The sequence below is a fragment of the Pteropus medius genome, unplaced genomic scaffold (assembly GCF_902729225.1).
Source record: "Pteropus medius unplaced genomic scaffold, Ma_sr-lr_union100, whole genome shotgun sequence".
In the NCBI taxonomy this organism is placed as follows: domain Eukaryota; kingdom Metazoa; phylum Chordata; class Mammalia; order Chiroptera; family Pteropodidae; genus Pteropus; species Pteropus medius.
In genome coordinates, this window is record NW_024355990.1 from 9,281,190 (window position 1) to 9,307,831 (window position 26,642).

Below are 26,642 nucleotides of genomic sequence, written 5' to 3' on the forward strand. Positions count from 1 at the left end.
TAATAGGGCAACGGTGTAAATGGTTTGTGAATAGTAGACATTGGAGACAAGGAAAACAGGCATTTATGACATTTTTGAAAGAGGTCAGGAAGGAGATAATTAAGGTCCAAACTTGAAAAGTGGAAGAGAGAAGAAGATACAGAGGCAAGTGAGAATGATATTATGATAGATAGAAATTTTTAATCATTTGGAAAAGAGACATACGGGAGAAAAAATGAGTATAAAATGATTGAGTTTCAGAGCCCAAGGAAATGAGAAAATGTTGTAAGTTATGGAAACTGGGAACAGGAGAAGGAAAAGTTTCATAGTGTGGTAAGTCTGGGTGTTGGTCATGTGCCGGCTTGCAGTGGTCCCAATAAAGGAAGAAGCGCAAGACTGAGACCAAGCAAAGGAGTGGGCACTGGAGAGAGAGATCTAAGACATGAACAGCAGATTTCATAAGCTCGAATGAAATGTAATGAGGAAGAAGGGTTATTCAGAAAGACAGAAAGACCAAGGATAGATCCCTAGGAACCATCTCATTTTAGAAAGAAGGAAAAAGGAGAAAAAGCATGGTTCATATATTTGGTTAGTGTTTATAATTTATTTCTATTATAACGTCCATTATCTGCTCATATGTAAAGACCTGCAAAGGTTGCTATACATGATTTTTTTTTCTCTTATATTTTTCTATATGCAGATTATTGCTTCTGGGCATTAGCTTTTTCCCTCAGCTTTTGGAACATCTATTCTACGAGCTATATAAAAAGAGTTATTCTTGGGGCTTGTCTCCTAATATGTACTTCCGCTCACCGGGACAACCACCTCAAGCTCCTCTGACCCACTTACTGGTCATCAATAAAACAGGTGAACATGGGGCCCCAATCCAACTTTGAAACGTAGATCTTGTTGCAAGATTCCCCAGGCAGCACAAACCATGAAGGAAAAATAAATTCCGTATGTTTTAGAAAGCATATATGAATCCAAACAGGAAATTAATTTATAAATGAAAAATACAGGGAGTTTGTTTTAGAAACACATTTTGCAAGTGTATTTAAAACTTAAAGCTTATTGAACAAAATAATAAAAGGTGCTTTAGGAAGGCAAATCACGGACTGACCTCTGAGGTCTTCCATAACATTTTTTTACGTACTATGCATTCTTGGGCTCCGGAAAAAATATGTGTTCCAGATTTCTAAGAAAATAGAAGATTCATATCTACAAAGATTATAATGTTCATTTTAAACAGTATTTTTACACTAACGGAAGTTAAGAGTAATTGCCTAGCCTCTCGGTAAAATAAACTTGTCATATTCTTGGTATCAGAATGGATTTTAGGATCACAGCATCAATTCTGCCTTTTTAAGAAAGTCCTTAGACAGTCCTTTATTATGGTATGCTTTGAGTGACATTATTTTTTAAAATATTACTTGACCTTTTTTTACTGCATTTTTGCTTCTTTTGATCTTTACTTTCATGGTAGGGTCAAGCATTGAAAACTTTATACATTCACTGAGGCAACAGAACATAGCTTTGGAAGTGGATGCTTTTGGAACTAGATATGGCCCAAACGAGTCATCATACAATGGTGCCATCACGGTGTCAGGTGATGACAAGGTATGTTGGGCTCCAATTGCTACAGCTCACCAAAGGTGGAGTATAAACACGAAATTTGAATAATACATATCAACTAACGTAAAAGGCCAATTTGACACAAACAGATGGAATAGTTCTTTTTTAGAGAAGCTGGATTGTAATTATTTGCCCACAGCCTCCATATAACTGCATATAACAAAATACTGTTTGATTTTGTTCCTTATTACATTGTATATGCAGCTATAATCAATAACGAATTTAAATCTTATTAGCAATTGTATTCTATTCCAATCATTAATTTAAATCTTATTCTCAAAAAGATATCAGCTCAAATGACATTTTGATGAATCCTCCAAATATAAATTTGATTAATATCTATTGTGAACTTCAGCTCTGGCTACTAAATATAAATATTAACTCTTAATTTTTTACAGTAGATTTTTGTGTGGTTTTCATGGGGACAAAAGCTCAAGTTCTACCTGCTAAACTTTACACAGAAGGTCAAATCTTTAGATAAATATCGATGCTCAGTTATCTGATGCTTTTTAAAAAGCCTTAATTTCCTGCAAAGTGTGTTTCATGAATTGGTAACATTGGATCAGCTAGGAGCTTGTTAGAAATGCAGAAACTCAGGCCTCACTCCAGACCCACTGAGTCAGGATCCACACTTTGACAAGAGACTCTGCAGAGGAGCAGCAGGCTCATTAAAGTTTGAGAAGGACTACCTTCTTTGGCAATGTCGAAGATTGGTATATTTCACTTCAAAATTTAAATTTCTGGCTTCTCTTGAAAAATTCCTTTATATGCCAATTCTGGCAGTCTGCAGTTAGGATAGGAGAACAGTTGCCCTGTTTATACCCAGACTTTTCAGTTTGCTGTATCTCCATACTGCTTCATTCATTTATATTATCTGCTTAGACCCTGTAGGAGCTTGGATAGAGATCCTTGTAGTAAATGAATGGAAAAAGATGAGAAGACAATGTTAAATGTACAAATCAGTAGTTCAGTGTCACAAAGCTTGACCATTTGCAGCTTGTCAGTGTTCATTTTCAGAAATAATTTCTAGGTGAAAAATAAAATCAGAAATTGCCTTTGATCGAGCTAGTCCTTGATATGTCTTAATTAGGTTAGTTTCTAGTATACGCAGAAAAATAATTCATAAAAACGGCACCCTTAATATCAATAAACATTGCCTTAAGTAAATAGGTTAGACAAAATTCACTTATTTTATTTGTGATTGTAAAAATGTATGCTCAAAGCTTGCCCACATTTTAGCTAATATAGATAATAATTTACTCATATTGTTTTTATTTGGAGGAGAAATAATTATGTTCATAATATGTGCTTAATATATATTTTACATGTATATAATCATTTTTACTGTTTTTCTGAGTTTTATGAAGATATAATTCCCAGCACCTTATAAGTTTAAGATGTACAGCATAATTACTTCCATATATTGTGAAATGATTTTAAAATGTCATTTTATTTATTTTCTATTTTTAATTTTTATTTTTCAATTAGAGTTGACATTCAATATTATTTTATATTAGTTTCAGGTGTACAGCATAGTGGTTAGACATTTATATAATTTACAAAGTGACCCCCCCCCCGATTAGTCTAGTACCCACCTGGTACTATACATAGTTATTATAATATAAAATGTCATTTTAAAAGACATTTTTCCATGCAACATTGCTATTGAGAGCTCAGTATTTTGAAAACTCATGTTTTTGTTGCAACAGATGCTTGCCTCCTGCCTTCTGAGTATCCATACATTCTTCAATTATAAAATGAATGTATCACATTTTGAGACAAAACCTACTGCATGTTGAAGTGAGGTTGCATTATGGAGTTTTCTAGTGTTGCTGCTAAAGATCATGTGAGCTATTTTGTTTTGCCAGAGTTTAGGCATAAATAGCAACATAGCTGATGCTATGGTCAGTAAAGACCAAAATACTAGATTTCTTGCAGTATATTAAGACAATCAAATATTAGTGATGGTGATGGTAATATTAATCGCATTCAGTGCTTTAGCTTTATTGTATTGTAGATAATATGAATGATTTTCTACTGTATTTTTTCATTAAATTTTGTATTGGCTTTCCGAGGATTTAGAATGCATATTGGTTTTATTTTAGGATCACAGGTTTTCAATAGCATGTAATACCAAAAGGCTGAATTGCTTTCCTGTCCTCATGGATATCATTAGCAATGGGCTACTTGGAATTTTGAATTCTTCAGAACACATTCAGACTGACAGAAGCACATATTTTGAAGTAAGTATAATATTATCTCACTTATCCTGAGCCATAAGAATTTTTCAAGAAAATACTTACCTCACAAGTTATTAACTGTGGTCCTTAGCCAATTCGTACAACCTGGTAGTGTTTGCTTCTTTAAAAGAAAATCAGGATGCATGTTCAAGGTGTCCAAGTCATTGCGACTCATGATTGAAAATGAATGTGGATAAGATGTTGCAAATAGAAACTGGGGAAGTACTTCCGGGGGTCAGGCTGATTTATTTGAGTGATTTAGTTAAGAAAGTACAAATGAACGGTATACCCAATCAACTCATGCTCTTCTACGTGATTTCAGGAGCACACCTCTGATGAGTATGGGTACATGAGTAATGCCTTCTTCTGGATACCTGTGGCAGCTTGTTTTACTCCTTACATTGCGATGAGCAGCATCGGTGACTATAAAGTAAGAAAAGTTAGCAAACTCTTGACGTGTTCTTAATACGCAGAGAGCCCTTCCCCATCTTATGACCATAAATTCATATGTAAGCGGTACACCTAATTTATGTGCCTGAAACAATGAACGATCAAGCATTTTAATAAAAGTTTGGCAAATAGAAAGAGCATGCCATTTTTCTCAAACGAATGTGAGATTTCAGGAAGGACAGCTTAGATGATATCATCTAACAGGAAATGGCAATTTTATCTGGTATGTCATGTACAGTTTTATTTCTGGACACCCACTGACATCCCATCTCTCAATGATGGTTTCCACTTCCTGCATGGTAGCAAAGTTACTCAGTTAAAAGCCCTAAATAACTCACCACAGCACTTCCTCCAGGCAGAGCCACTGTCATCTCTTTTCTGGATGAGCACAACAGCCTTCCTAACTGCTCACTATGGGTTCTCATTTGTCTTCTTATCTGTTTCCTACACAATGTGACACAGCAATATCTTAAAAACACAAATCTGACCATCTTAATTACCTGCCTAAATCCCTTCAGTGTTTCCCCATAAACTAAGGAGCAAGAATGAAATACTCACCAGAGCCTGAAAAGCCATGCATGATCTGGACCCAGGTGTTTCTCTCCACTTTGATCCAATGCCACTAGCATCTTGATAACCGTGTCCAGCCATAATGGCTTCTTTCCAGTTTCCCCGGAACATCAGCTCTCCTCACTTCTCTCCTGCTGATCTCTCTGCCTGCAGTGCTCCCGAATTGTTGCCTGGATAACTCATTGCTTAGACCCTCACTCACCCTTTTGCAAACGAACCCCCATACTGACCTGACCCCCTAACTACAATTCATCTCTTTTCTAAAGGCTCTCACGTGACCCTTAACCTTCTTAACACTTTTACTTTTACTTCCTTCATTTTTAATTTTAATAATTTTGATCGTTAATTTAATTATTTGCATATCACCTTTGTCTCCTTTCCCTCTGCACACTAAACTCCCTAAGAGCTCCATGATCAACACAAAGCCAGGCACATGGTACATGCACAGTAAATATACATTGAGCAAATGAATGAATATGAAATGTCAGCTCTCTAATGTGTCTTCACTTTCTTTCCCTCTCCTGCTTCCTTCCAAATGAACTCTCCTCTCCAGAATATTTATCTGCATTCCAACTTTTTCCTTAATTCATCTCTTTATGTACACTCAATTTTAGATTTAAAATTGTAATTGTTTTTGTGCTTTACTGTTAGAAAAGTCCAAGTTATGTTTTAAGAGCTTGCGTTAAGATGATCACTGCAACAATACAGCCAGTAGTGGGCCACAAAATTTAAGTCCACTTATGAGTTTCCATATGTAATAATGAAAAGTATGGTTTACTTCTAGACAGGAAGTCTAACATTTTAACGGAAGTCTTCTTATGCTGACCTAAAGAATTCTTAATGAAACTAACAAGTTAGATGATTATTTCTTAGACTCCAAATTAAATGCCAATTATAAATGCACTATTTACCTTCAGCATAGAATTTATCAATCCTACAGGAAATCGTAAACCTGCACCTTCGGAATCTTTGTACATCTTGCAGGTCTTCATGGTATCAAAGGGAAGAGTAGCTTTAGAAAGAAAGGAATGGGTATCTTCTCACTGAGGCAATGCCCAGTCGCTGTGGTGGAATGCAAGCTAGTTATTATGTTGGTGTGTTTTCCCTTCAGATGATGAAGTTGTCATATGGTTTACAGCATTATTAATCCCCCTGAAGCAGGAGTGTGGCAAGTGAAACCCATTTAACAAATCAGTATCATATATAAAAGGGACATAGAGAAATGTGAACGTTTTTGTGACTACATATTTGTAATTTCTCAGCTTCAGCTATCACGACCTTTCGATGACTCTTCTATTTTGTTGTTGTTGTTGTTGTTGTTGTTGATGTTGTTGTTTTGTTTGTTTTTTTAATCAGAAAAAAACTCACTCCCAGCTGTGGATTTCAGGCCTCTATCCTTCGGCTTACTGGTTCGGGCAGGCTCTGGTAGATAGTCCGCTGTACTTCTTGATTCTCCTTCTCATGCAAATAATGGATTACATTTTTAACCCGGATGAAATTATGTTTATAATTCAAAACCTGTTAATTCAGGTAAGTGTAAAAATTATGAGATGGTTTTATTAGATTATTTTAATGAATGCTGTAATATTATTCATCTTAAACCAAAGAACTTCAAATTACTTTTATTATAGCATAATTTGGAAAGTTGAAGTTTATTTACTTTCCTAGATACATTTACCTTACCCAACCTTAATATTCTATTTTCAGATCCTGTGTAGTATTGGATATGTCTCATCTCTTATTTTCTTGACATACGTGATTTCATTCATTTTTCGCAATGGGAGAAAAAATAGTGGTATTTGGTCGTTTTTTTTCTTAATTGTAAGTATGAATATAGTGTATATTATTTCACTTTTGAACCACTTTAAATAATTTTAAGAACATATATTTTAATCTTTATATCAAGCAGATGGTAGATTAATATTACTCTCTAGAAAATTCTAATTACTCTATGATAATCATAGACGTAGATAAAATGTACTGTTTATATAGCTGTACACCATTTATAAACTATGAGCTCAGACATATCTCCAGGTCTAACTATGCCATGAATGAGAGACATCTACCTTCAATGGGCCACTTATAATTTTACTTGAATATTTAAAAAACATCTTGATGATCACATATCTAAAATATAATCCTTTCCTCAATCCTATTCTTCTTTGTCTCTTAATATATCACGTAACTACAGTGTAATCTACGCAGATAATTCCTCATACCCGAAAGCTGGACATGTCCTTTAGACTCAAGATTCCTCCAGTCTGTTTGACATGTCCCAGCTTCACTGCCATTGTCGGAATGTGAATTTAGCAAGAACTCTCACCGATTTGTATGTACACTGAATTTGAGAGACCCTGTTGTGTCTGAAAATTTTCATACTCCGTCCAATACAGAATTGTGGCATACTCCAATTGCAGAGAAAAAGAAAAATATGATGGCAGCACTGGCTTGAAGGAGTGACATGGAAATTAAAATAAGAACATTTACGAGATGCATTCCCACTATCTTGAAAAACATTAAAATTCAGCTTGTTACATTTTAGTGAAGCTATACTGTGTTTTCATTTCAGATCACCATCTTCTCGATAGTTGCTACTGATATAAATGAATATGAATTTGTAGGGCTATTTCCCTGCACCATATTAATACCACCGTTCACACTGATTGGCTCTCTATTCATTTTTTCTGAGGTAAGTAATTTCATTCCTGTCCTGGGGCCATGAAATGTGTTGCCACTGAAGACAGCCTTGAATATTGTAAAAGTGTAGGTAGACTCCTTAGCTGTACGGAGTTTGAGATCTCTGTTTTCTTAAAGCTAATTCACTTACCATAGGCAAAAATCATGTTCTCGTTTGGTAGGAAGTCTTGCCTTGGTTTGTAAAGGTTAAAGTCAGCTCCATAGTAGTAGAATTTTAGAGTTCTCACGATAACCCTCACTCCTGGGAATAAATGACCCTACTGAGAGGCTGATGAGATGCCCTTTTTCTGTTAATTTTGGACATGTTAGGTTTAAGCCTCCTCATAGACATGCAATGGGAAATATCAAGTAGCCAGTTAGGCATATGAATCTAAAATTCAGTATGTAGGGTTATATCAAGTTTGGGACTGAAGCTAAATACTTGAGATTCATCAGCATATAAGTCATATTTAAAGCCACGGAATTAAATAATATAACCTACATAGTAAACATAGTTAGAAAGAAAAAACGGCCTTGAACTCCAAAATTTAAAGATTGGGAAGAGGAAGAGTCAGCAAATCAGTTTGAAAAGGAACCTGTGAGGCAGAAGAAAAAACAGGGGACTGTCGTGTACCAGAATCTCTTCTCAGAAACTCTCTTCAGACACTTAAAATATCAATATATAAGTATGTTTGCCAGGTGGTAATAATGTTTCCAAAAGGGAGTGATTCAACCGTCAAAATGAGAAGTCTAGAAAGTTGACAGCTGAGAAGATACCATTGGATTTGACTGCATATAAATCCTTGGTGATATCAATAAGACAAATTTCACTGAAAGGGTGAACACAAAGACCTAATAAGAGTGAACACAGTAGAGAATGTGCTGAAGAGGTAGTGCAGAGGGTATGAACATGTATGTCTAGGAGTTTTGCTAAAAAGGGTACCAGAGAGATGGAATAGTAGAATAGGTACATGGGGAGAACAGATTTTTGTTTAAGACAGGAGATACTATGATGATATGGGAGACATTTCTGATGAAAAGAGAGATGAAATATGTATGATGCCACGTCTTGGAAGAGCTGAGAAAAAATAGCACACTGTACACAAGCAGAGGTTTAACTTTCATAAAATAGGAACGTTTCATCTATTTGTCAAGACCGTGACCAGATTATGTGAATACAGAAGCAGATAGTTGAGTGGCTTGATGAGAAAAAGATGCAATGATTCGTCTTTGACCGATTCTACTTTTTTAGGGATAGCGGTGAAGTCATGAAGTAAGAGTGAGGTGAAGAGAACTGGGATTTAAGAGAGAAAGTCAGCAGAATTGCCAGGCAAGGCTAAAGGACCCCCTCTCCTGTTTTCCCCATGAAGTCAGCTAAGTCGAGTGTTTCCGTTATCACAGTCAGCTTCTCGGATGCAGTCCAGGGCAAGTGGAAGGTTGGGTTCAACCACAGTTAGTGTTTCAAGATGAGTCTGACAAAGAAAAGGATGAGGGAGCAGCAGTTCTGTATAAAGAGGATTTATAACAATGAACCATGGATTCCAAGCCGGGGAAGGAAGAAGTGAAGGAACTGAGGGGGTTTATGGACTGTGAAGAGTGATGGGATCGGTGGGTTGGAGGTTCACCAACTCCAAATTATGGGGCAAGACTATCAGAGTAAGAAAACTGAAAAAAATAAAATGTGGTGGCAGATAGGGCAAAGATCGGGGCCCCCCGGAAGTTGCTTTTGGATCTGGTACAGTTTTTGGAAATGACCAAAGCACTTAGGAGAACAAGGTCACTTGAAATGATATCAGGATACTGGCAAATCATCCCGCAGAACGCAAAAAAAAAAAAAAAAAAAAAAAAATTTAGGTTTAAATGGCTGTGATGTTTGAGATTCTACATCAGTTTAAAGTTGCTCAGAAAAAAAAGTCTTGGGAAATATAGCTTAAGAAACAAAATTGGCTCTGTACTCTTTATTCACTAAAGAGTTGGGGATATTTTAGACTGTACTGTAAATCTTATGGAAACCGTGCACTCAGGTGTATGCGTGCAAAACTCCAGGTGAAGGGCTTTGTCTTCAGCATGAGGGATTTTCACGGTTTTTCTCAAGAGTGAGAGCAACGTAATGGTTATTGGGCTCTCGGGGAAGAAGAGAGGGATGGAGCGCAGATGCAGAGAGAAAGGAATGTGAAGTTAGGGGAGAGGGTTGTCTTAAGACAAGTCTTGCCCACGGCTTCAAAGGGTCTGCCAGCACCACCGAGGATTCTCCTCGGAAGTTGAATCCTGCTCACTCAGTGTTAAACGTAAAAGCATCTGGACCTATAGCTAAGCAACAGCTTAACAGAGTTCCACGTGACACCGGAAGCAAGGAAGATACACTGCACAGTCAGAAATGGACCTTTACCTGAATCACAAGTGAGAATTATGTAGAAGGCTGGCGAGGTCATTTAATGGGCGTTAATTTATCTTACGTGAGATGAGATGCACGAGCAGATGAAGATTCATCTAAACACACTTTTTCCTCATTTTACAGATTTCTCCTGACTCCATGGATTATGTAGGATCTTCAGAGCATTATATTTTATATCTGGCACTGCTAATAGTAAGAAGACATTTCCATTTAAATGTTCATGCTTAAGGGGACACATTTGTATGCTTTGCATTAAATTAAAATTTTAATTTTGGCGCTTAAAAATTCGGCACTGTAGGCATCTGAAAACACACACACACATACACACATGCCAACAGAGGCTTTAAACTCTGGACCACTATCTTTACAATGATCATCTGACACTGAGTGTGAAGCCCACACCGTCAATGATGTGAATAATGCTAGAATCAACATACTGCTATTATTTCTGTCATGGTTTCTCCGAAAAGCAGTGACGTTCACTCTGAGAGTTTCATAGAGGATTGAATACATTGTCTTTGTCTTTCGATCTTGTAAAAATGATATCAAATCTATCTTTATATGTGATCGAACTCCTTAAAACAGTTGCAACATGAAAACTGTTTTCATGGTCATGCTAATGTTGATTGTCTTTTTCTCTCCCTAGCCTTACCTTCAATTTTTCGTTTTCGTTTTTGTGCTACGATGTCTGGAAACAAACTTCAGGAAGAAATCAATGAGAAAGGATCCTGTGTTCAGGTTGAGAGAACTCAAATAGAATTTGACATTTTATTTCGATATTCATTGTTTAAAGACATTTTAATATACTTACATTAATTGAGCAAATAGTACTGTACATGATTGTTTTTTAAGGGGCTGTATAGTATACAAAATTATAATTCTTGGTACTTTAATAATATTGCAATCTAGTGAGAGAAACCACATTAGCACACATAAGACACTGAAAAATTAAGGCAGGCCATGTCACTGACATAGGAGAAGAAAGTTATCTACAAAGAAGTAGTATCTTAAAAATAATGGATAAGTATAGAGAAGCAATTCGATAAGCATAGCCCATTTAGAAAGGAACAGTAGTCTGAGGAAAATGACAAAAGTTGGAATAAATGCTACCTTCCTATAGGTTCAAGAAGGCAGCTGGAAGGAACTTGAAGGCTAATATTGGAGGCTAAGGGAAAATTAACATGAAACTAGATATTGGAGGGTCTTGGAATAGGGAACCATAGGGAGGATCTTGCAAATTACACAATAGGAAACAGACAGGTGTATTTTGAAAACCTTGCCTAACTCAGAAAACACAAATCAAGCTCAAGTCTGGGCCTATAGCTAAGCACATGTTAACAGGTCACCGAGTGACCCTGGAAGCAAGGAAGTGACGGAACAAGGGAGCAATGAGATGACAGCCATGTTTTAGGAAATCAGCAGTTTAGGATGGCATGAGGAATCAGGAGTAGTCAGTGGGGCAGGGGGATGATGAAGGAAAGAATTAGATTGGTAGCAGTCACGAGAGAGTGATTCTGACCCATGTTCCCAGGAGTGACAGTGTTCAGGAACTGGTGATAATATCACCTTGGCTTTTCTGGGACACACCTCGGATTCCAAATGTTTTGGTCCATTCTTCTCACAAAGCCTTCAGAATTCCAAAACAACTGTGCCAAAATTACAGTTCCTAGATTCCTTTCTCATGAAAGCCTGCCCTTAAGTTTTTTTTTTTTTTTTTTGCCAGAGCCTGTGTACCATTTTCTTAATTCGAAAAGAAGTCGCAACCAATAAGAATGAAACTTAGGCAAAAAGCAAGGTTGATGTGTAAGTGGTGTCCTTTGAATCACTGACGGAAATGGCTGTCTGCCAGGCAGAGAGTGTAGCACAGAAAAATGGAGGTTATATTATCCTCACGGTTACTCAGTCCATTCAAGTAATCGATAGCGGTATAAAGGTCATTATTTCTGCGACCAGTTTTTCACCTGGAAACCTGGTTGGATTTTAGAATTTCACCGAGAAGCAGTAAAGTCCTCCCAAACCCGGAAGAACCGGAAGCGGAAGATGAAGACGTCCAGATGGAGAGGACGAGAACCGCGAGTGCTGTGACCGCGGCAGCCTCTGGCGAGGTAGCACTTCGGAAAACGTTTTCCGTCAAGCACTATGGTCTGTCAGAGAAAGCGGGCGACTTTCTAATCTTAATTTTTGAAAAAAAAAAATACACTTTGAGTTTCTTTCGCTCTTATACATACAGCTCATTACTCAGCTTCAGCAAATATGCCATTTCCAACAAAGATAAGAGAACACGCACACACACACCTACATACACTCGTTAATTTATTTTTCAGAGTCATAGTTTTGGTACGTAAAGCTAACCATGACAAAACCTGAGAAATGCTGTGTGAGTTTTATAAACCGAAGAAAGCAATTTGGAGGAGAGAGTTCATCTGAGGGGTGTGTGTGTGTGTGTGTGTGTGTGTGTGTGTGTATTTGTTAGACCTATTGGTTTAATGAATGTCTAAATTCCTATTTCCTATGGAAAGGCAAGCACAAATCATAGGATTAGTGCAAATGTTCTTTTGCTGCAGAAATATAGACGGAGAGAGTTCACCTTAAAATGGTAGTTTCTAGGAGAAAAACTGAATTGATTCATGATTTTGTAAAGGGGAAGATTTGGTCGGAGGGAGTATGGAGCACTCACTCATTTCAAGGTGGGATTCAAGCCCTGTTGCTATTTATTTCTCTTTCCAGCAACCAGTCATCGTGGCCAGTTGTCTACGGAAGGAATATTCAGGAAAAAAGAAAAACTGCTTTGCCAAGAAAAAGAAAAAAGTGGCCACAAGAAACGTCTCTTTCTGTGTTAAAAAAGGTTGGAAACAGTAGTTCTGTTCAGACCTGAAGATGAGGTCTTTTGAAGGGAATAATACTATCCAAATCTGCCCCGCCACCCCATTGATAAACACAAAAAGCAGCCAACTCATCAGCTGGCTGTCGCTGACTCATCCTACTTTAAAGCCTCAGTTAGAACAAGGTTTTTTTTCCTTGCCTAGGAAGACAGTTCTATCTGTTCTGTTCAAACAAACAGGAGCCACCAGAAAGGAAGCTGTCTTTAAGTTAAAGGGTGCTACAGCTTTTTAAGTAATAAACCTAATTTCACAACAGGGATTGCTACCCGGAAGGGAATTTGTCGGGGCATCGTGGCTCATGCTTCATTTCTAACAAACAGCACCTTTTGTGAAAGCGTCAGTTAAATGCAATGGGCTTTGGAATCAAAACGTTTCAATTCCAGCTCAGCCCCTTACTGGCTGCACGACCTCTTCATGCCTTGGTTTCCTCACCTGTTGAATGAAGGCAGTAATAACACTCAGGTTGTGTGTGTGTGAGGAATAAGTGAAACAATGTACATAGTGCGTTCGACATACAGTTCGACACAAGCTGAGCCCTCAAATGGCATTTGTTTTTACTGTTCTTGTAATCGTTTGCAGCTGTCATTCTGAGCATAGCTTTGTCTTTCAGGTGAAGTTTTTGGTCTGTTGGGACACAATGGAGCTGGTAAAAGTACAACAATTCAGATGGTAACAGGAGACACAAAACCAACCTCAGGGCAGGTCAGTAACACAGACAGAAATACGGTTATTTAATTAAAAAGAAAGAAAGAAAGAAAGAAATATCATTAATGCTGCCTTGATCAAATGTTTTACAATGAATATTGATGACAATCTTAAAAATACATAGATGACCCTTAATCAATGTAATTTATGCATTGAATGAAGAGGATTTATAGAAACTTTTTTCCCTAATTCCAAAAATAGTTATGAGGTGCTGAAAAGGGCTACATGTTATCTATACTATGCCTTTTATCAAATGAAGAAGAGAAACTCTAAAAGGACGTCTTTAATATTCATACTTACATACACGTACACACACAATCTTGGACAGAATGTGAGAATGAACTTCTCGTGTAGGTGACTTTGAAGGGGAGCAGCGAGGGGGACGACCTGGGGTTCCTGGGGTACTGTCCTCAGGAGAACGCGCTGTGGCCCAACCTGACGGTGAGGGAACATCTGGAGGTGTTCGCCGCCGTGAAAGGCCTGAGGAAAGCGGACGCCGCTGTCGCCATCACACGGTACACGGGGGGACACACCTGTTCGCTGCCTGAGGGTGCCGGAGACGCTTGGGAGTGACGACCTTCCTGGGAAACTGAGGTCCGGACACTCTAAATGCTGCCCAGAACACGTTGGGTGGATCGGCCGTTAGAAACTGTTTCCCCTGATTTCAAAGTGTCATTCTTTTTTTCTCATACTAAACATGGAACGAAAAAAGTCACTATTCGTTGGTAAAATTTCTCAATACTAAACTTGAGGTATAAGCTAGCACAGAACAGCTATTTGGAGATCATGACATGTGCTTATATTCTTTTAAAAGGAAAAACTATCTTTTGGGGGGGATCGAACCAAGTCAGTTTTAGGATGGCCTGGCGTCTGTTCTCAGAACCACATTTCTGAGCTCTGCTCCCCATCCTGGCCCCGTGCGGCCCCGTTCTCCCCCCGGCTCCCCCCGCTGTCCAGAAGCCTGACCGACTGACTGTCTCCTGCAGGTTGGTGGGTGCGCTCCAGCTGCAGGACCAGCAGAAGCGGCCGGTGAAGGCCTTGTCGGAGGGAATGAAGAGAAAGGTAGGGCCGGGGCCCGGGCTTCCTCCGCGCCCCCCGCGGGTCGGTGCCAGACGCGCTGTTCCTCTGGTTGCAGCTGTGCTTCGCGCTGAGCATCCTGGGCAACCCGCCGGTGGTGCTGCTGGACGAGCCGTCCACCGGGATGGACCCCGAGGGGCAGCAGCGGATGTGGTGAGGACGTAACATGAGCGACCCGAAGTGAATTTGTTAATCTTGTAACCACCAACCTTCAAAACTGTTTGGCTTATAAAGTGAGAGACATGGGCATTATCAGGAAAAGCGATGTCTAAAGGGGAAAATCTGATAGTTTATCACATCCAATTTTTGTTGAGAAAAACATTCTAACGATCTAATACTCTAAGAATTTCATTGTCACCGTAGCTCGTCTGGGTATTCATATGACCCGTTTTTATATGCACTCGTACCAACCTGTATTAAGTTTTGAAGCTTTCTGCAGCCTCACCTGATATATAATTCTTGAGGAAGAAAAAACGCCAAATCCAAAATGTAGTCTTTAATTATTTTAGGAATATTCTGAAATCTGACATTGTGTATTTTAGGGTATATGTCATTATTATCTCGTTTTTTAAAAAGTTCTCATTTTCTATCTTTCTTCCTATTGCCGTCTCAGAAATATTCTTGAAATTCAGCATTTTTCTAAACAACCTTTTACCCATTATCATTCTCTACGTTCAGCCCAAACCATGCTGTGAATTATAGACCCTAATCAATAGTTTGGTAACTTCCATGCCCATTGTCCCTCCGAAATCTTTGTGTAATCTGAATATATTAATAGTTTAATCTGAATATACTAATAGTTTCATATGTGCCAATCGAAACTAGTTTAAAAAACTTTTTTTTCACGCTGCCCCGAGCATTCCCACCAGCGAACATCTCCCTTGACCTGACTTTAGGCAAGCGATCCGGGCCACCTTTAGAAACACGGAGAGAGGCGCCCTCCTGACCACCCATTACATGGCCGAGGCCGAGGCCGTGTGTGACCGCGTGGCCATCATGGTGTCCGGGAGGCTGAGGTGGGTGCCCGCACTTGGCCCCCAGGTATGGCCTGTTTGAACCACATTTCCCTGCACATGGTTATCACTGGGGGGAGCTGGCTGCTGGAGCTCTACCCGGTCCCACCTGAAAAATCACCAGAAGTAAGTAGCATTCTCTCTCCCTTTTCTTGATTGACCTCATCCTCTCCCTCCAGATGTATCGGTTCTATCCAACACCTGAAAAGCAAATTTGGCAAGGATTACCTGCTGGAGATGAAAGTGAAGACCCTTAGCCAGGTGGAGCCCCTCCACAGTGAAATTCTCAGGCTTTTCCCCCAGGCTGCTCGGCAGGAAAGGTAAACAGAGGTGGAGTTCTGTTTCATCTCGGTCTTTGTTTTGTGTTTCTGTTATGGCCGATGAAAAGTAAAAGCTTTATCTTCTCTCTCTTTTTTTAACTTTATGGCAATTGTGAATGCTTTAATTACTAGAGAAAGGCCCAAATCCAAGGGATGCTGATTTGGAAGCAGATTCTTGTAAGGGAATTAGCATTTGGGGCTCTATGATGTGCCAGATACGTACCAACATGGGCACGTACCTAGTCCCTCTCAGTGGTCCTCTCTGAAGGGTAAAATCCTTAGTAAACGCGATCACCTGTATAAAGTTTATGCTCAGTACCAGGCATCAGTCAAAGCTCAGCGAATGATGTCTCTCAACATTTCTGTTATTATCAGTAACAGCACTTGAGGCTCAGGCTGGTTAGATGATGCCGAATAACTAGTGGTAGAGCCAGGAGGTAAACCTAGTTCTTTTGAGTTAAAGGCTATGCTTGTCTTAATGAGAAAGAAGGATAAGAAATCCCTCTTCTTCTCTTCGTGAGACCCAGACGCTGCAGGTTTCCTTCCTTTAGCTCCCGTTCCTCCCTAAAGTAAGATGGAGCCTTCTCTTAAGCCTTCTAATGTTTCTGCTGTAGTAAATTGACCTCTCGTTGATTGAAGAGCATTCACACTGCGGCCTTCTGTGCCGATGTGTACACGTAAACAGTTGTGGTCGACATCGTCACTCCATTTTAGGCGTGTACCCCTCAGTGGCTGTGCCTTTGACACCTGGAGCTCAGCCTCACTCTTTGCTTCGCAGGTACTCTTCCCTGATGGTCTATAAGTTGCCCGTGGAGGATGTGCGACCTTTATCGCAGGCTTTCTTCAAATTAGAGATAGGTAAGAGCGACATGCAGATCTTGCATAAAACCACTACAGCAAGCACGTGAACATAAAATTGTGGTATTATACCACAAGTAAATTATTAAGACTAATTATGAATCCATTGTTTCTCAACCAGGGGTGATTTGGCAATATCCGGATATATTTTTGGTTACCACGACTAGGGGTGGAATTGGGGGTACAATAGATATCTAATAGATCGAGGCCAGGGATGATGCTGAACATCCTACAACGCACAGGTCAGCTCCCTCCCGCCACAAAAAATGATTGGAACAAAATGTCATTAGTGCCAAGGCTGAGAAAACTGGCCCCGATTGAATGAGGCTCTGGAGGGAAGAGACCATTGGCATCTGGGCCTAGATTTGGTCTTGCGCCTGCGTACTCTCTGATAGCGCTAGACGCGGATCAGGAAGTTCCTAGGCTCTTCGATTCTGATCTAAGATTTTTGTTTTTGCATACTGCATGGATCTATCGTGGACTAAGCTGCTGCCTATCACATCAGTGCACGAAATCTGATAAAAAGCTGAACACTTTCCCCCTCCTTTTGATCTGTACTTTTTGCCTGTCATCTGTCATTAGAAGCCCCAGGTATCCTACTTCTTAAAGAGGTTCTTCCCCTTGAGACGAGCTTAAGGTTGCCCCAGATAGGTTTTCTTTTCACTTTCTGGTTCTGTCGGTCACCTTCACTCTATGGTCTGCAGGTCCATTTTTCACACTAACCGTTTTGGCCTTCTGTTCAGTTTTATGCCATTCCAGGGGAAAGGATTCCCACAACAGAAGGGTTTTATAACTAATTAGAAGCAGAGAGGGAGATGCTCCAGGAAGGCTGCCTCCCTTCAATACAATGAAGCCTCTTCTTAAGAGCCTTCCAGTGTTTCTGCTTTCAAAACTGTCCCCTCCCTCTTCAAATTCCTTCTAGTATCTTTAATTTGCTGAAACTGGAGTTCTCATGTAGGAGGAAAAAACTTTTTATCCATTTCCTAACCCATTATGTGAAGATTACACAAAGTGAAAAATATTGAAATATAAGCTAGCTTTTTATTTTTCCACATGTAAAGTTAGGCACAGTGACATCCTCAGTTGCAATACATTCATCGAAATCATGAGCTAGGTCAAGTCGCGTGGAAGCAAAATGCATGCCCCGTGACTATGCCTTCCTTGCCGGGTAGATTCACTCTCCCACACCGCCAGAGGGCTTCTGGGTAATGCAAACGCCAGCAAAACTGGAGCCTCTCGTACCCCCTCCTTGCCCCAGTTTTGAAGACTTAAAGCTAGGAAGGTGGAACAGTCAGTTTTATCTCTCTTCTTACCCTGTTCCCTCCTCTACTCATAAGATGATGTTTTAGGCCCCTCAAGGCTGGAGTGTAAGGGGCGGGGAGGGGGATAATATGGCAGCCAGGCTTGATTTGATCATTAGAGCTATGGCATCATGGCTTCTGTGTCGAGATGAACAATCACTGGACTTTTCTCCCATGGGGTGCGTTTGTGGGTTTTTTGAAGACTCCCTCTCCCTTCCTATCTGTAGCCTCTGACCACAGCTTGCTTGGGGGGGTGATGCCTTGTCCTCTTGGTCTCTAGCGAACACCTTCCTGCCTCTCGGCCCCTTCTTGAAATTCCTTTACCCTTCCAGAAGATCCTCTATGGGTACCTTCCACTTTGCAGTCTATGAGAAACAGGTAGATTCTTCTCTAAACGTTGAAAGTGAAGGACTGTCAGCCATCCACAGTGTTTTTTCTTGACATATTTCCAAACGTGAGTCAAGGACTCATCTCCATGTCCCCAAATTGCAGGCCAGCCCCACCACAGCATCAGATAACCTGGCTTTCCAGTCTTACCTCTCCACTCATGATTTCCTCCTCTTACGTGTCTGCATATTTGGGATCTCAGTCACAGTCCGGATTGGTAACAGATTGTAAACTCAAAAATGGGATAATTCAAGGAAGGTTTGTTTATAAAGCAACTGTTTGTAAAGGTGCAAGGAACATTGCAGTTCCCCGAGGCTAAACCAGCAGAAGCATTATCATTCTTAAGTCCAAAGGAACTAAGAGAGAAAACAGTGACTGGAACGTGGGCGTGCGGTCATGTAGAATTTGCCACCTTGAGAGAAACAGTGACTTTCAATCAAGGGACACAGTTGGTGTTACAGAGGGTATGAAGGAATAAAGGCCTTGGCCTCCCCTTCTGTCTCTCCACCTGGGCTGCCACTGGTAAAAGCCACAGAAGGAGCCTCTTAAATCAGTCTCTGGAGCAGAGAGCAGGGTAGGGAAGAGTGGGGACAGACGTAGTGGGGCACGTGGTAGTGTTCCAGTGCAGATGGAGCCGCCCCTTAGCTTATCCTACACAAATGCTCTGGAACCGTTGTTTTTTTCCGGTCTTGTGATACCTCTGCCCAAACTCGAATGGGAGAATATTTCTATCGTGTTACGGGACTAGATAGTGAATTTGCATTCTCATATTTACTCCAAGGATATTTATTATCTTATCTTTTATATTCAAGATCTAGTTGCATGTACTTTTTATACATGACTGGTGAAACTCTCTGAATAAAAAAACATATGAATTCCTAATACACGTTCATCCTTGTGCAGTTAAACAGAACTTTGACCTGGAGGAGTACAGCCTCTCACAGTCAACCCTGGAGCAGGTGGGTCAGTGTAGAGATTTGTATGTCACCCATGGAATATAAATGTGTAATAAATACATAGTCTTTGCACTCACTTGGAACTACAGGAAGTGGTGTGACGCCCCTCTCTCTTAAATTTTTTCTCCGTTGTAGGTTTTCCTGGAGCTCTCCAAGGAGCAGGAGCTGGAAGATTTTGATGATGAACTTCACCACTCAGTGAAGTGGAAGCTGCTCCCACAGGAAGAGCCTTGAAGCCCCTAATAGCCTGTGTTCCTCTTTAAGCTTGTGACTCTTTTTTAAGATAATATTTTATAGCATGGATATACCTTATCTCAGATATGTACAAGGTACTTTTGAAACTCATATCATCATTTTTCTCAATAATATTACTTATAGTGAGACTAAGGAATAAAGTCAGGGAGAACAATGAGGAAGCCAAACTGTGAGCTCATGTACCAGCAACCAAACCCCATGTTTCATATAGTAGTAAACAATGTAAAAAATGCATTTATTATAGGATTGTTTATGTTTTTGAGGATGATACAGAGTTTGCTTAATTTTCTTTCTCTGAATTTCAAAATATTGGATAATTTCTTTGTGATAGAAATACAAATTAAGACAATGCTGATTTGGAGGGGAAGAGAGTTCATTGATTACACAGCGGCATAGTATTTGCTTTTTGTAATTCACTTTTTTTTTTACTTTTTCTTAATTTAAGGATTTTCCTTTTCTGTCATTTTTCAGATTTTAGATTGTAGAGTCCATGTTTTGACTGTTGTGATCGTAAAGAAAGTTTGAAACCTCTTAAAATAAACAATTGCAGTAAGAATTTGAATAATCAAGTTGAAAAAACATATATCTTGCTTACAATTTTGAAACATATTTCTGGTTTTATGTTTTCTTATGATGTAAGGATCTACCTTTAGGCAAAGCACTAAAATGTCATCTTAATTTCTCATGTTATGATTTATCTAACTGATGACACTGTAAACACTTTAAAATCAACACAATCTACTTGTACACTCATATTTAGTTGAGTTTCGGTTGTCTACTTTCATTGTTGCATAAGGCACTAAGTTTATGGTAATTTGGTATGCAGCAATAAAAATCTAATATAGGCATATGAATAAAGTGGTGTTTAGAAAAGATGTCTTTTCCAAAGTTACAGGTCACAGGAACCCAGAATTCAAACCTAGAAGTCTGTCTGATTTAAGCTATCTTTAAGCTATCAACTACTTTAAGCTATCATCAAGCAGTATTGAACACAGGATTGAGGTTGCAATGAAGATATAAAGAACGTTTCTTCAAGTTTCTGTTACCTTTTGGGAAGTGAAACTAAAGAACACAATAGACACTATATAATCAACTTCTAATTGTTACGGTGTCAACTAGACTGACTCAAGGATTTGAAGCTAAACACTGTTTTTGCAGCCTAAACATAGCCAGTTATTATGGTAAGTAGCCTTAAACATAGCCTAATTATTGTAGTAAGTTCAAATGACCAAGTTGTAAATTTTTTAATATAAATATCTCTCATATAATTTTGAAAAGTGTTCCAAATCTTATGTTTTGTTATAACTCAGGGTCGTTACATTTTATATGCACTTGGTGTCAGAAACACAGCAACTTGAAGTCATCACAATATAATTATTTTTTTCTTTAAAATTTTTTTAAATTAAAATATAGCTAACATACAATATTATATTAGTTTCAGGTGTACACCATAGATATTCAACATTTATATACCTAAAAAAGTAAGCACCATGATAACTCTAGTAACCATCTGTCATCGTATAGCGCTATTACAATATTATTGCTATCTTCCCTATGCTGTATATCACATCCTCATGACAATTTATAAGTGAAAATTTGAACCTCTTATTCCCCTTTTTCTTTTTTAATTTTTCAATTACAGTTGACATTCAGTATTATTTTATATTAGTTTCAGGTGCACAGCGTAGTGGTTAGACACATATTTAAGAAATGATCCCTGCATTACTCTAGTACCCACCTGACTTCATACATATAGTTATTACAATATTATTGTCTGTATGTCCTATGCTATACTTTATATCCTTGTAACTATTTTGTAACTGCCAATTTATACTTATTAATCCCTTTACCTTCTTCATATGGCCCTCCAATGCCCCACCCATCTGGCAACCATCGGTTTGTTTTTTGTATCTTTTTGTCTGTTTCTATTTTTTTCATGCATTTATTTTATGCTTTAGATTCCACATATAAGTGAGATCATATGGTATTTGTCTTTCTCTGATGACTTATTTCACTTAGCATAATACCCTCTAGGTCCATCGATGTTGTCACAAATGGTAATTTTTTATTCTTTTTTATGGCTAAGTAATATTCCATTGTATATATGTACCACTTTTTCTTTATCCACTTGTCTATTGATGGCACTTAGGTTGCTTCCATAGCTTGGCTATTGTAAATAGTGCTGCAATGAATATAAGGATGCATATATCTTTCTGACTTAGTGTTTTGGATTTCTTCAGATAAGTAACCAGAAGTGGAATTGCTAGATCATAAGGTAGTTCTGGTTTTAATTTTTTCAGAAAACTCCATACTGTTTTTTATAGTGGCTGCATCAATTTCAAATCCATTAACAGTACACAAGGGTTCCCTTTTCCCCGCATCACCAACACTTGTTGTTTGTTGATTTACTGATGATAGCCATTCTGACAGGTGTGAGGTGATATGTCATTGTGGTTTAAATTTGCATTTCTCTGATGATTAGTGATGTTGAACATCTTTTTATATGTCTATTGGCCATCTGTATGTCTTTGGAGAAATGTCCATTCAGGTCCTCTGCCCATTTTTTAATTGGATTGTTAATTTTTTTGGTGTTAAGTTGCGTGAGTTCTTTATAAATTTGGAGTATTAACCCCTTATCAGATGTATCATTGGTGAGTATTTTCTCCCATTCATTAGGTTGTCTTTTCATTTTGTCGATGGTTTCCTTTGCTATGAAAACCCTTTTTAGTTTGATGTTTGTGTTTCCCTTGCCCAAAGAGATATATCAGAAAAAAAAATATTACTAAGAGCAATGTTGGAGAGTTTATTGCCTATGTTGTCTTCTAGGAGTTTTATGGGTTGGGGTCATACATTTAAATCTTTAATCTACTTTGAGTTTCTTCTTGTATATGGTATAAGAAGGTGGTCTAGTTTCATTTTTTTGCATATATCTGTCCAGTTTTCCCAACACCACTTATTGAAGAGACTGTCTTTACTCTATTGTATATTCTTGCCTTTTTTGTTCTAGATCAATTGACCATATGGATGTGGGTTTATTTCTGGCTCTCTGTTCTTTTCCATTGATGTACATGTCTGTTTTTATGCCAGTACCCTGCTATTTTGATTACTATAGCTTTGTAATATAGTTTGATATCAGGTAGCATGATACCTCCGACTTCGTTTCTCTTTCTTAAGACTGCTGTGGCTATTCAGAGTCTTTTACGGTTCCATATAAATTTAGGATTATTTTTTCCAGTTCTATGAATAATGCCATTGGTATTTTGATAGGGATTGCATTGACTCTATAGATTGCTTTGAGTAGTATGGACATTTTAACATTGTTAATTCTTCATATCCATGATCATGGTATGTGTTTCCATTTATTTGTATCTTCTTCAATTTCTTTCTTCAATGTCTTATAATTTTTGAACACAAGTCTTTTACCTCTTTGGGCTAATTTATTCCTAGGGTTTTTTATGCAATTGTAAATGAGATTGTTTTCTTAATTTCCCTTTCTGATAATTCATTATTAGTGTATAAAAATGCAACTCATTTCAGAGTATTAATTTTGTATCCTGCTACTTAACTGAACTCATCGATCAGTTTTAACAGGATTTTGGTGGAATCTTTAGGGTTCTCTATATATAGTATCAAAGGGATATCAGAAAGAGAAGAGAGAGAACAAGGAATTCAGAACCTATTAGAAGAAATAATGACTGAAAACGTCCCTAATCTGGCAAAGGAAATAGACATACAAGTCCAAGAAGCGCAGAGAGTCCCAAAGAAGATTTTGGTACACTCGATGTGGTTCCAGAGGTCCCTTAAACTATCCTTTTTTTTTTTTTTTTTCACTGTTCTATTGGGTGTTTTCTGCTACCTTGTCTTCCAAGTCACTGAATTGACCCTCTGCTTTATCTAATGTGCTCTTGATTCTTTCTAGTGTATTCTTCATTTCAGTCATTCTTCATTTTTTGGCTGGTTCTTTTTTTATGGTTTCTATGTCCTTTCTTATGCTTATTATCTCTTTGTTGAAGTTCTCACTAAGATTCTTAAGCATCCTTATGACCAGTGTTTTGAACTCTGCATCTATAAATTGTTTGCCTCCATTCTGTTTAGTTCTTTACCTGTAATTTTCTCCTCTTCTTTCATTTGAGACATATTTCTTTGTTTTCTCATTTTGGCTGCTTTTTGGTGTTTGTTTTTATGTATTAGGTAGATCTGCTACATCTCCCAGTCTTGGCAAGATGGCCTTATGTACTATGTGTCCTGTGGGACCCAGTGCTGTAGTCTCCCTAATCACCTAAGCCAGATGCTCCAAGTGTGTCCTTTGTGTGGGTTGTGAAATTCAAACTCTTAGTTCTCAAATCTCAGAAATGGCAAAGTTATATTTGTATCATTCGTGGTTACTTTCTAAGTTATAGGTCTGTAGGTCAGTGATTGAAACATGCTGAGTCTGTTTTCCACCTTAGAAGGGGAATATTAATACCTGACTTATTAACTCATTGACTTGATGTGAGAATCGGATAACAAAATACAGGTTTATAAATTTAAAAATTATTTTTCTATAATCATAAGGAGAGCCACATCAGCAGCAGTCAAATTGATGAGAGGAGTATTCTGGGAAAAGAGTTAAGCCAGTCCTTATCCCGCTCCTACCAATATAAAAAAAAAAAGTTTCTTCATAATCCCTTCCACATCAAAGAAGTCACGTCTTCCTAGCATAACAACCCCAGACACTGAACTATTATTTCAAAGAGAAACATAAGTCAAGCTTACAGTCTATATTGCACATAGCAACAAAAATATAAAATCTTGATACTGAGGGATTTTTTTCTGATCAGTAAGAAAGTTAATTGCATTTCATTTTTCAGTAGTGTCACAGTGATGGATTATATTGTTTAAATGGTGCTGAAAACACTTTGGAGATAACATGAAATTGCGCTCTTTTATTGAATTATCTTGAAATCAGCTGGGGCATTGTTTCTTCCAACTGGCATGGCATCTTTACAAAGAATCTGTGGTAATGACAGCCCCACTTAATTTTGTATGTTGTTTAGGTAAATACCCGTTGATGCTCACCAATCCAATTTTCTCCTTCTGAATGGACTGGGAGACTTTTTTTTCTAAAGTCCCTTGGAGTTATTCTGAGACCATGTGACTAGCTCTGGGCTATCGAATACGGGTAGAAATAATGTATGCAACTCTTGGGCCATAACCTAAATCTCCCGCTAGATTTCAGTGTGACTTCTTCTTCTCATTTATGAGTCAGGAAATAAGGGACTCTGAAATGGCAGTCCCCACAATGGAAAGTACGAGTCCCTGAGTCACCATTTGGAGGTGAGCTGCCTAGAGGAGCCACCTGGCCTTCGCAGGGCTGAGACATAAAACACACACCCACACACACTCCAAAATAAAACCAGAAACTAAACTACTGCAAAATACTTTGTGGCCTTGAGCTACTGAGATTACTGAGATTATGGGGTGGTTACAACAGAGAGTTAACATTACATGGACTAATGTAGTAGATCATGCCAAGAAAGATGTGGGACAAAAACCTGAATTAAATACAGGGCACTGATGTAATTGCCAAAGACCTTCGAACTATCCCAAGCTGCCTGTCCCCAGTCCTTTCCTGCATCAGGATTCTGCAAGAGTGAGCTCCCAATATCTCCTACTTGTTTATCTGTGCTGACTCTGTAACAAGTCAATGTGTCCATCAACCTCAATTTGTCTCCACCACTCTGTCCTCTAAATGTTTAGCCAAACAATCGGAACTTTCCGTTGCTCTTGCTAATGTAAATGTTTCCCTTGTTTTGATACTTATTGAGTTATATCCACGGCCATTTCAAAGTAAGAGAATTAAAACCGTGGGCTAAAACTGCAGTCTTGAAATGGAACTCTCATTGTAAGTTTTGTAACTATTTTAATGTCTCTTCAAAACCCCTCACTGGGCACAATCCAACCCAAGACACCCAAGATACTTTCAGGTGAGTCTAGCCTTCCTCATATTGTAAAACACTAGGGAAAGATGACCTAATGTAGACATATAAAGTGTGTATTCATTGAATGCTTGCAGTATTTGATGAAAAAAAATAAAAATAGTTCTAAGGGCAAAATGAATGAAAACATTACAGTGATTCTAAATAAATAACTTTAATGATACTGGCTCCATTCTTATACTAAGTGTGTTTCTCAACACTGGCACTATGGACGTTTTTCACTGGATAATCCTTTATTGGAGGTTGGCGGGAGAGGAAAGGCTGTCTTGTGGTTTATAGAATTTTCGGTGGCATTCCTGCCCTCTACCCACTAGATGCCAGTAGCAACCTGCACTTGAGTGTGACAACCAAAAATGACACTGACTGTCCAGATCACCACCACTGCTTTATAATTACATGTCTTTAAACCAACTGCTTGGTAATTTTATCATCTTGGCGAAGCTGTGTGTGAAGGGGATGATGGAGGAGTGAAGGAAGGCTAGTCAAGATTTCTTTTATCTTGAGCAAGAGAAAGGAGGTACTACTATTTCTTGAGATTTTAAAAAAAGTCGAGATGGAAGGTGTGATATGGGAAGCAGAGAAGAATCCAGAATTTGCTTTTTAAAATGTTCAAACCCTGATTAGATTACCCGAATCAACATGTCAATCAAAAGATCCAGAACTTGTGAGTAGAGATAAAAAGGCTTTTCTCTGACTAAGCTTTTTACTTTCTTACTGTTTAAAGATAATGTTCTATATTTTGAAACCATCCACTTTCTTCTGAGACATAGAAGAGAACATTAAATTCCCTCTGTAAGATACCCCTTTATAATATGATACACCCAGCCAACCAAGTACAGCTGGCCCTTCTCTGCCAGGATAATTGGCTGGAGGTCAATCAAAAAGCAGTTTATCCAAGAGTGATCACGTGAATTTAGTGTTCTCCGGCCGAGAGAACTGCAATCATCATCCCCCTCTAGAAAGCCGTC

The 26,642-nt window shown here is 38.5% G+C and overlaps 1 protein-coding gene across 2 annotated transcripts in view; it reads left to right on the top strand.

Moving 5' to 3' along the window:
• The window catches only part of ABCA9 (ATP binding cassette subfamily A member 9), a 65,135-nt gene that overhangs the window by 30,058 nt on the left and 8,435 nt on the right, over positions 1 to 26,642 (top strand). The window contains exons 20-40 of one of the 2 annotated variants that reach the window (XR_005652026.1): positions 680 to 846; positions 1,463 to 1,596; positions 3,717 to 3,854; positions 4,174 to 4,281; positions 6,228 to 6,401; positions 6,579 to 6,692; positions 7,441 to 7,560; positions 10,066 to 10,134; positions 10,589 to 10,680; positions 11,927 to 12,047; positions 12,670 to 12,787; positions 13,435 to 13,526; positions 13,884 to 14,044; positions 14,516 to 14,591; positions 14,665 to 14,759; positions 15,503 to 15,622; positions 15,799 to 15,939; positions 16,718 to 16,797; positions 19,389 to 19,444; positions 19,577 to 19,770; positions 20,586 to 20,877. Coding sequence is in view for 1 of the 2 variants with exons in the window: in XM_039859110.1 (XP_039715044.1) it covers positions 680 to 846; positions 1,463 to 1,596; positions 3,717 to 3,854; positions 4,174 to 4,281; positions 6,228 to 6,401; positions 6,579 to 6,692; positions 7,441 to 7,560; positions 10,066 to 10,134; positions 10,589 to 10,680; positions 11,927 to 12,047; positions 12,670 to 12,787; positions 13,435 to 13,526; positions 13,884 to 14,044; positions 14,516 to 14,591; positions 14,665 to 14,759; positions 15,503 to 15,622; positions 15,799 to 15,939; positions 16,718 to 16,797; positions 19,389 to 19,444; positions 19,577 to 19,675 (2,275 nt within the window). In the remaining variant the exon portion in view is untranslated. Of the gene's footprint in view, positions 1 to 679; positions 847 to 1,462; positions 1,597 to 3,716; positions 3,855 to 4,173; positions 4,282 to 6,227; positions 6,402 to 6,578; positions 6,693 to 7,440; positions 7,561 to 10,065; positions 10,135 to 10,588; positions 10,681 to 11,926; positions 12,048 to 12,669; positions 12,788 to 13,434; positions 13,527 to 13,883; positions 14,045 to 14,515; positions 14,592 to 14,664; positions 14,760 to 15,502; positions 15,623 to 15,798; positions 15,940 to 16,717; positions 16,798 to 19,388; positions 19,445 to 19,576; positions 20,259 to 20,585; positions 20,878 to 26,642 lie in introns of those variants that run through there. The other variant, XM_039859110.1, reaches the window with a different exon arrangement.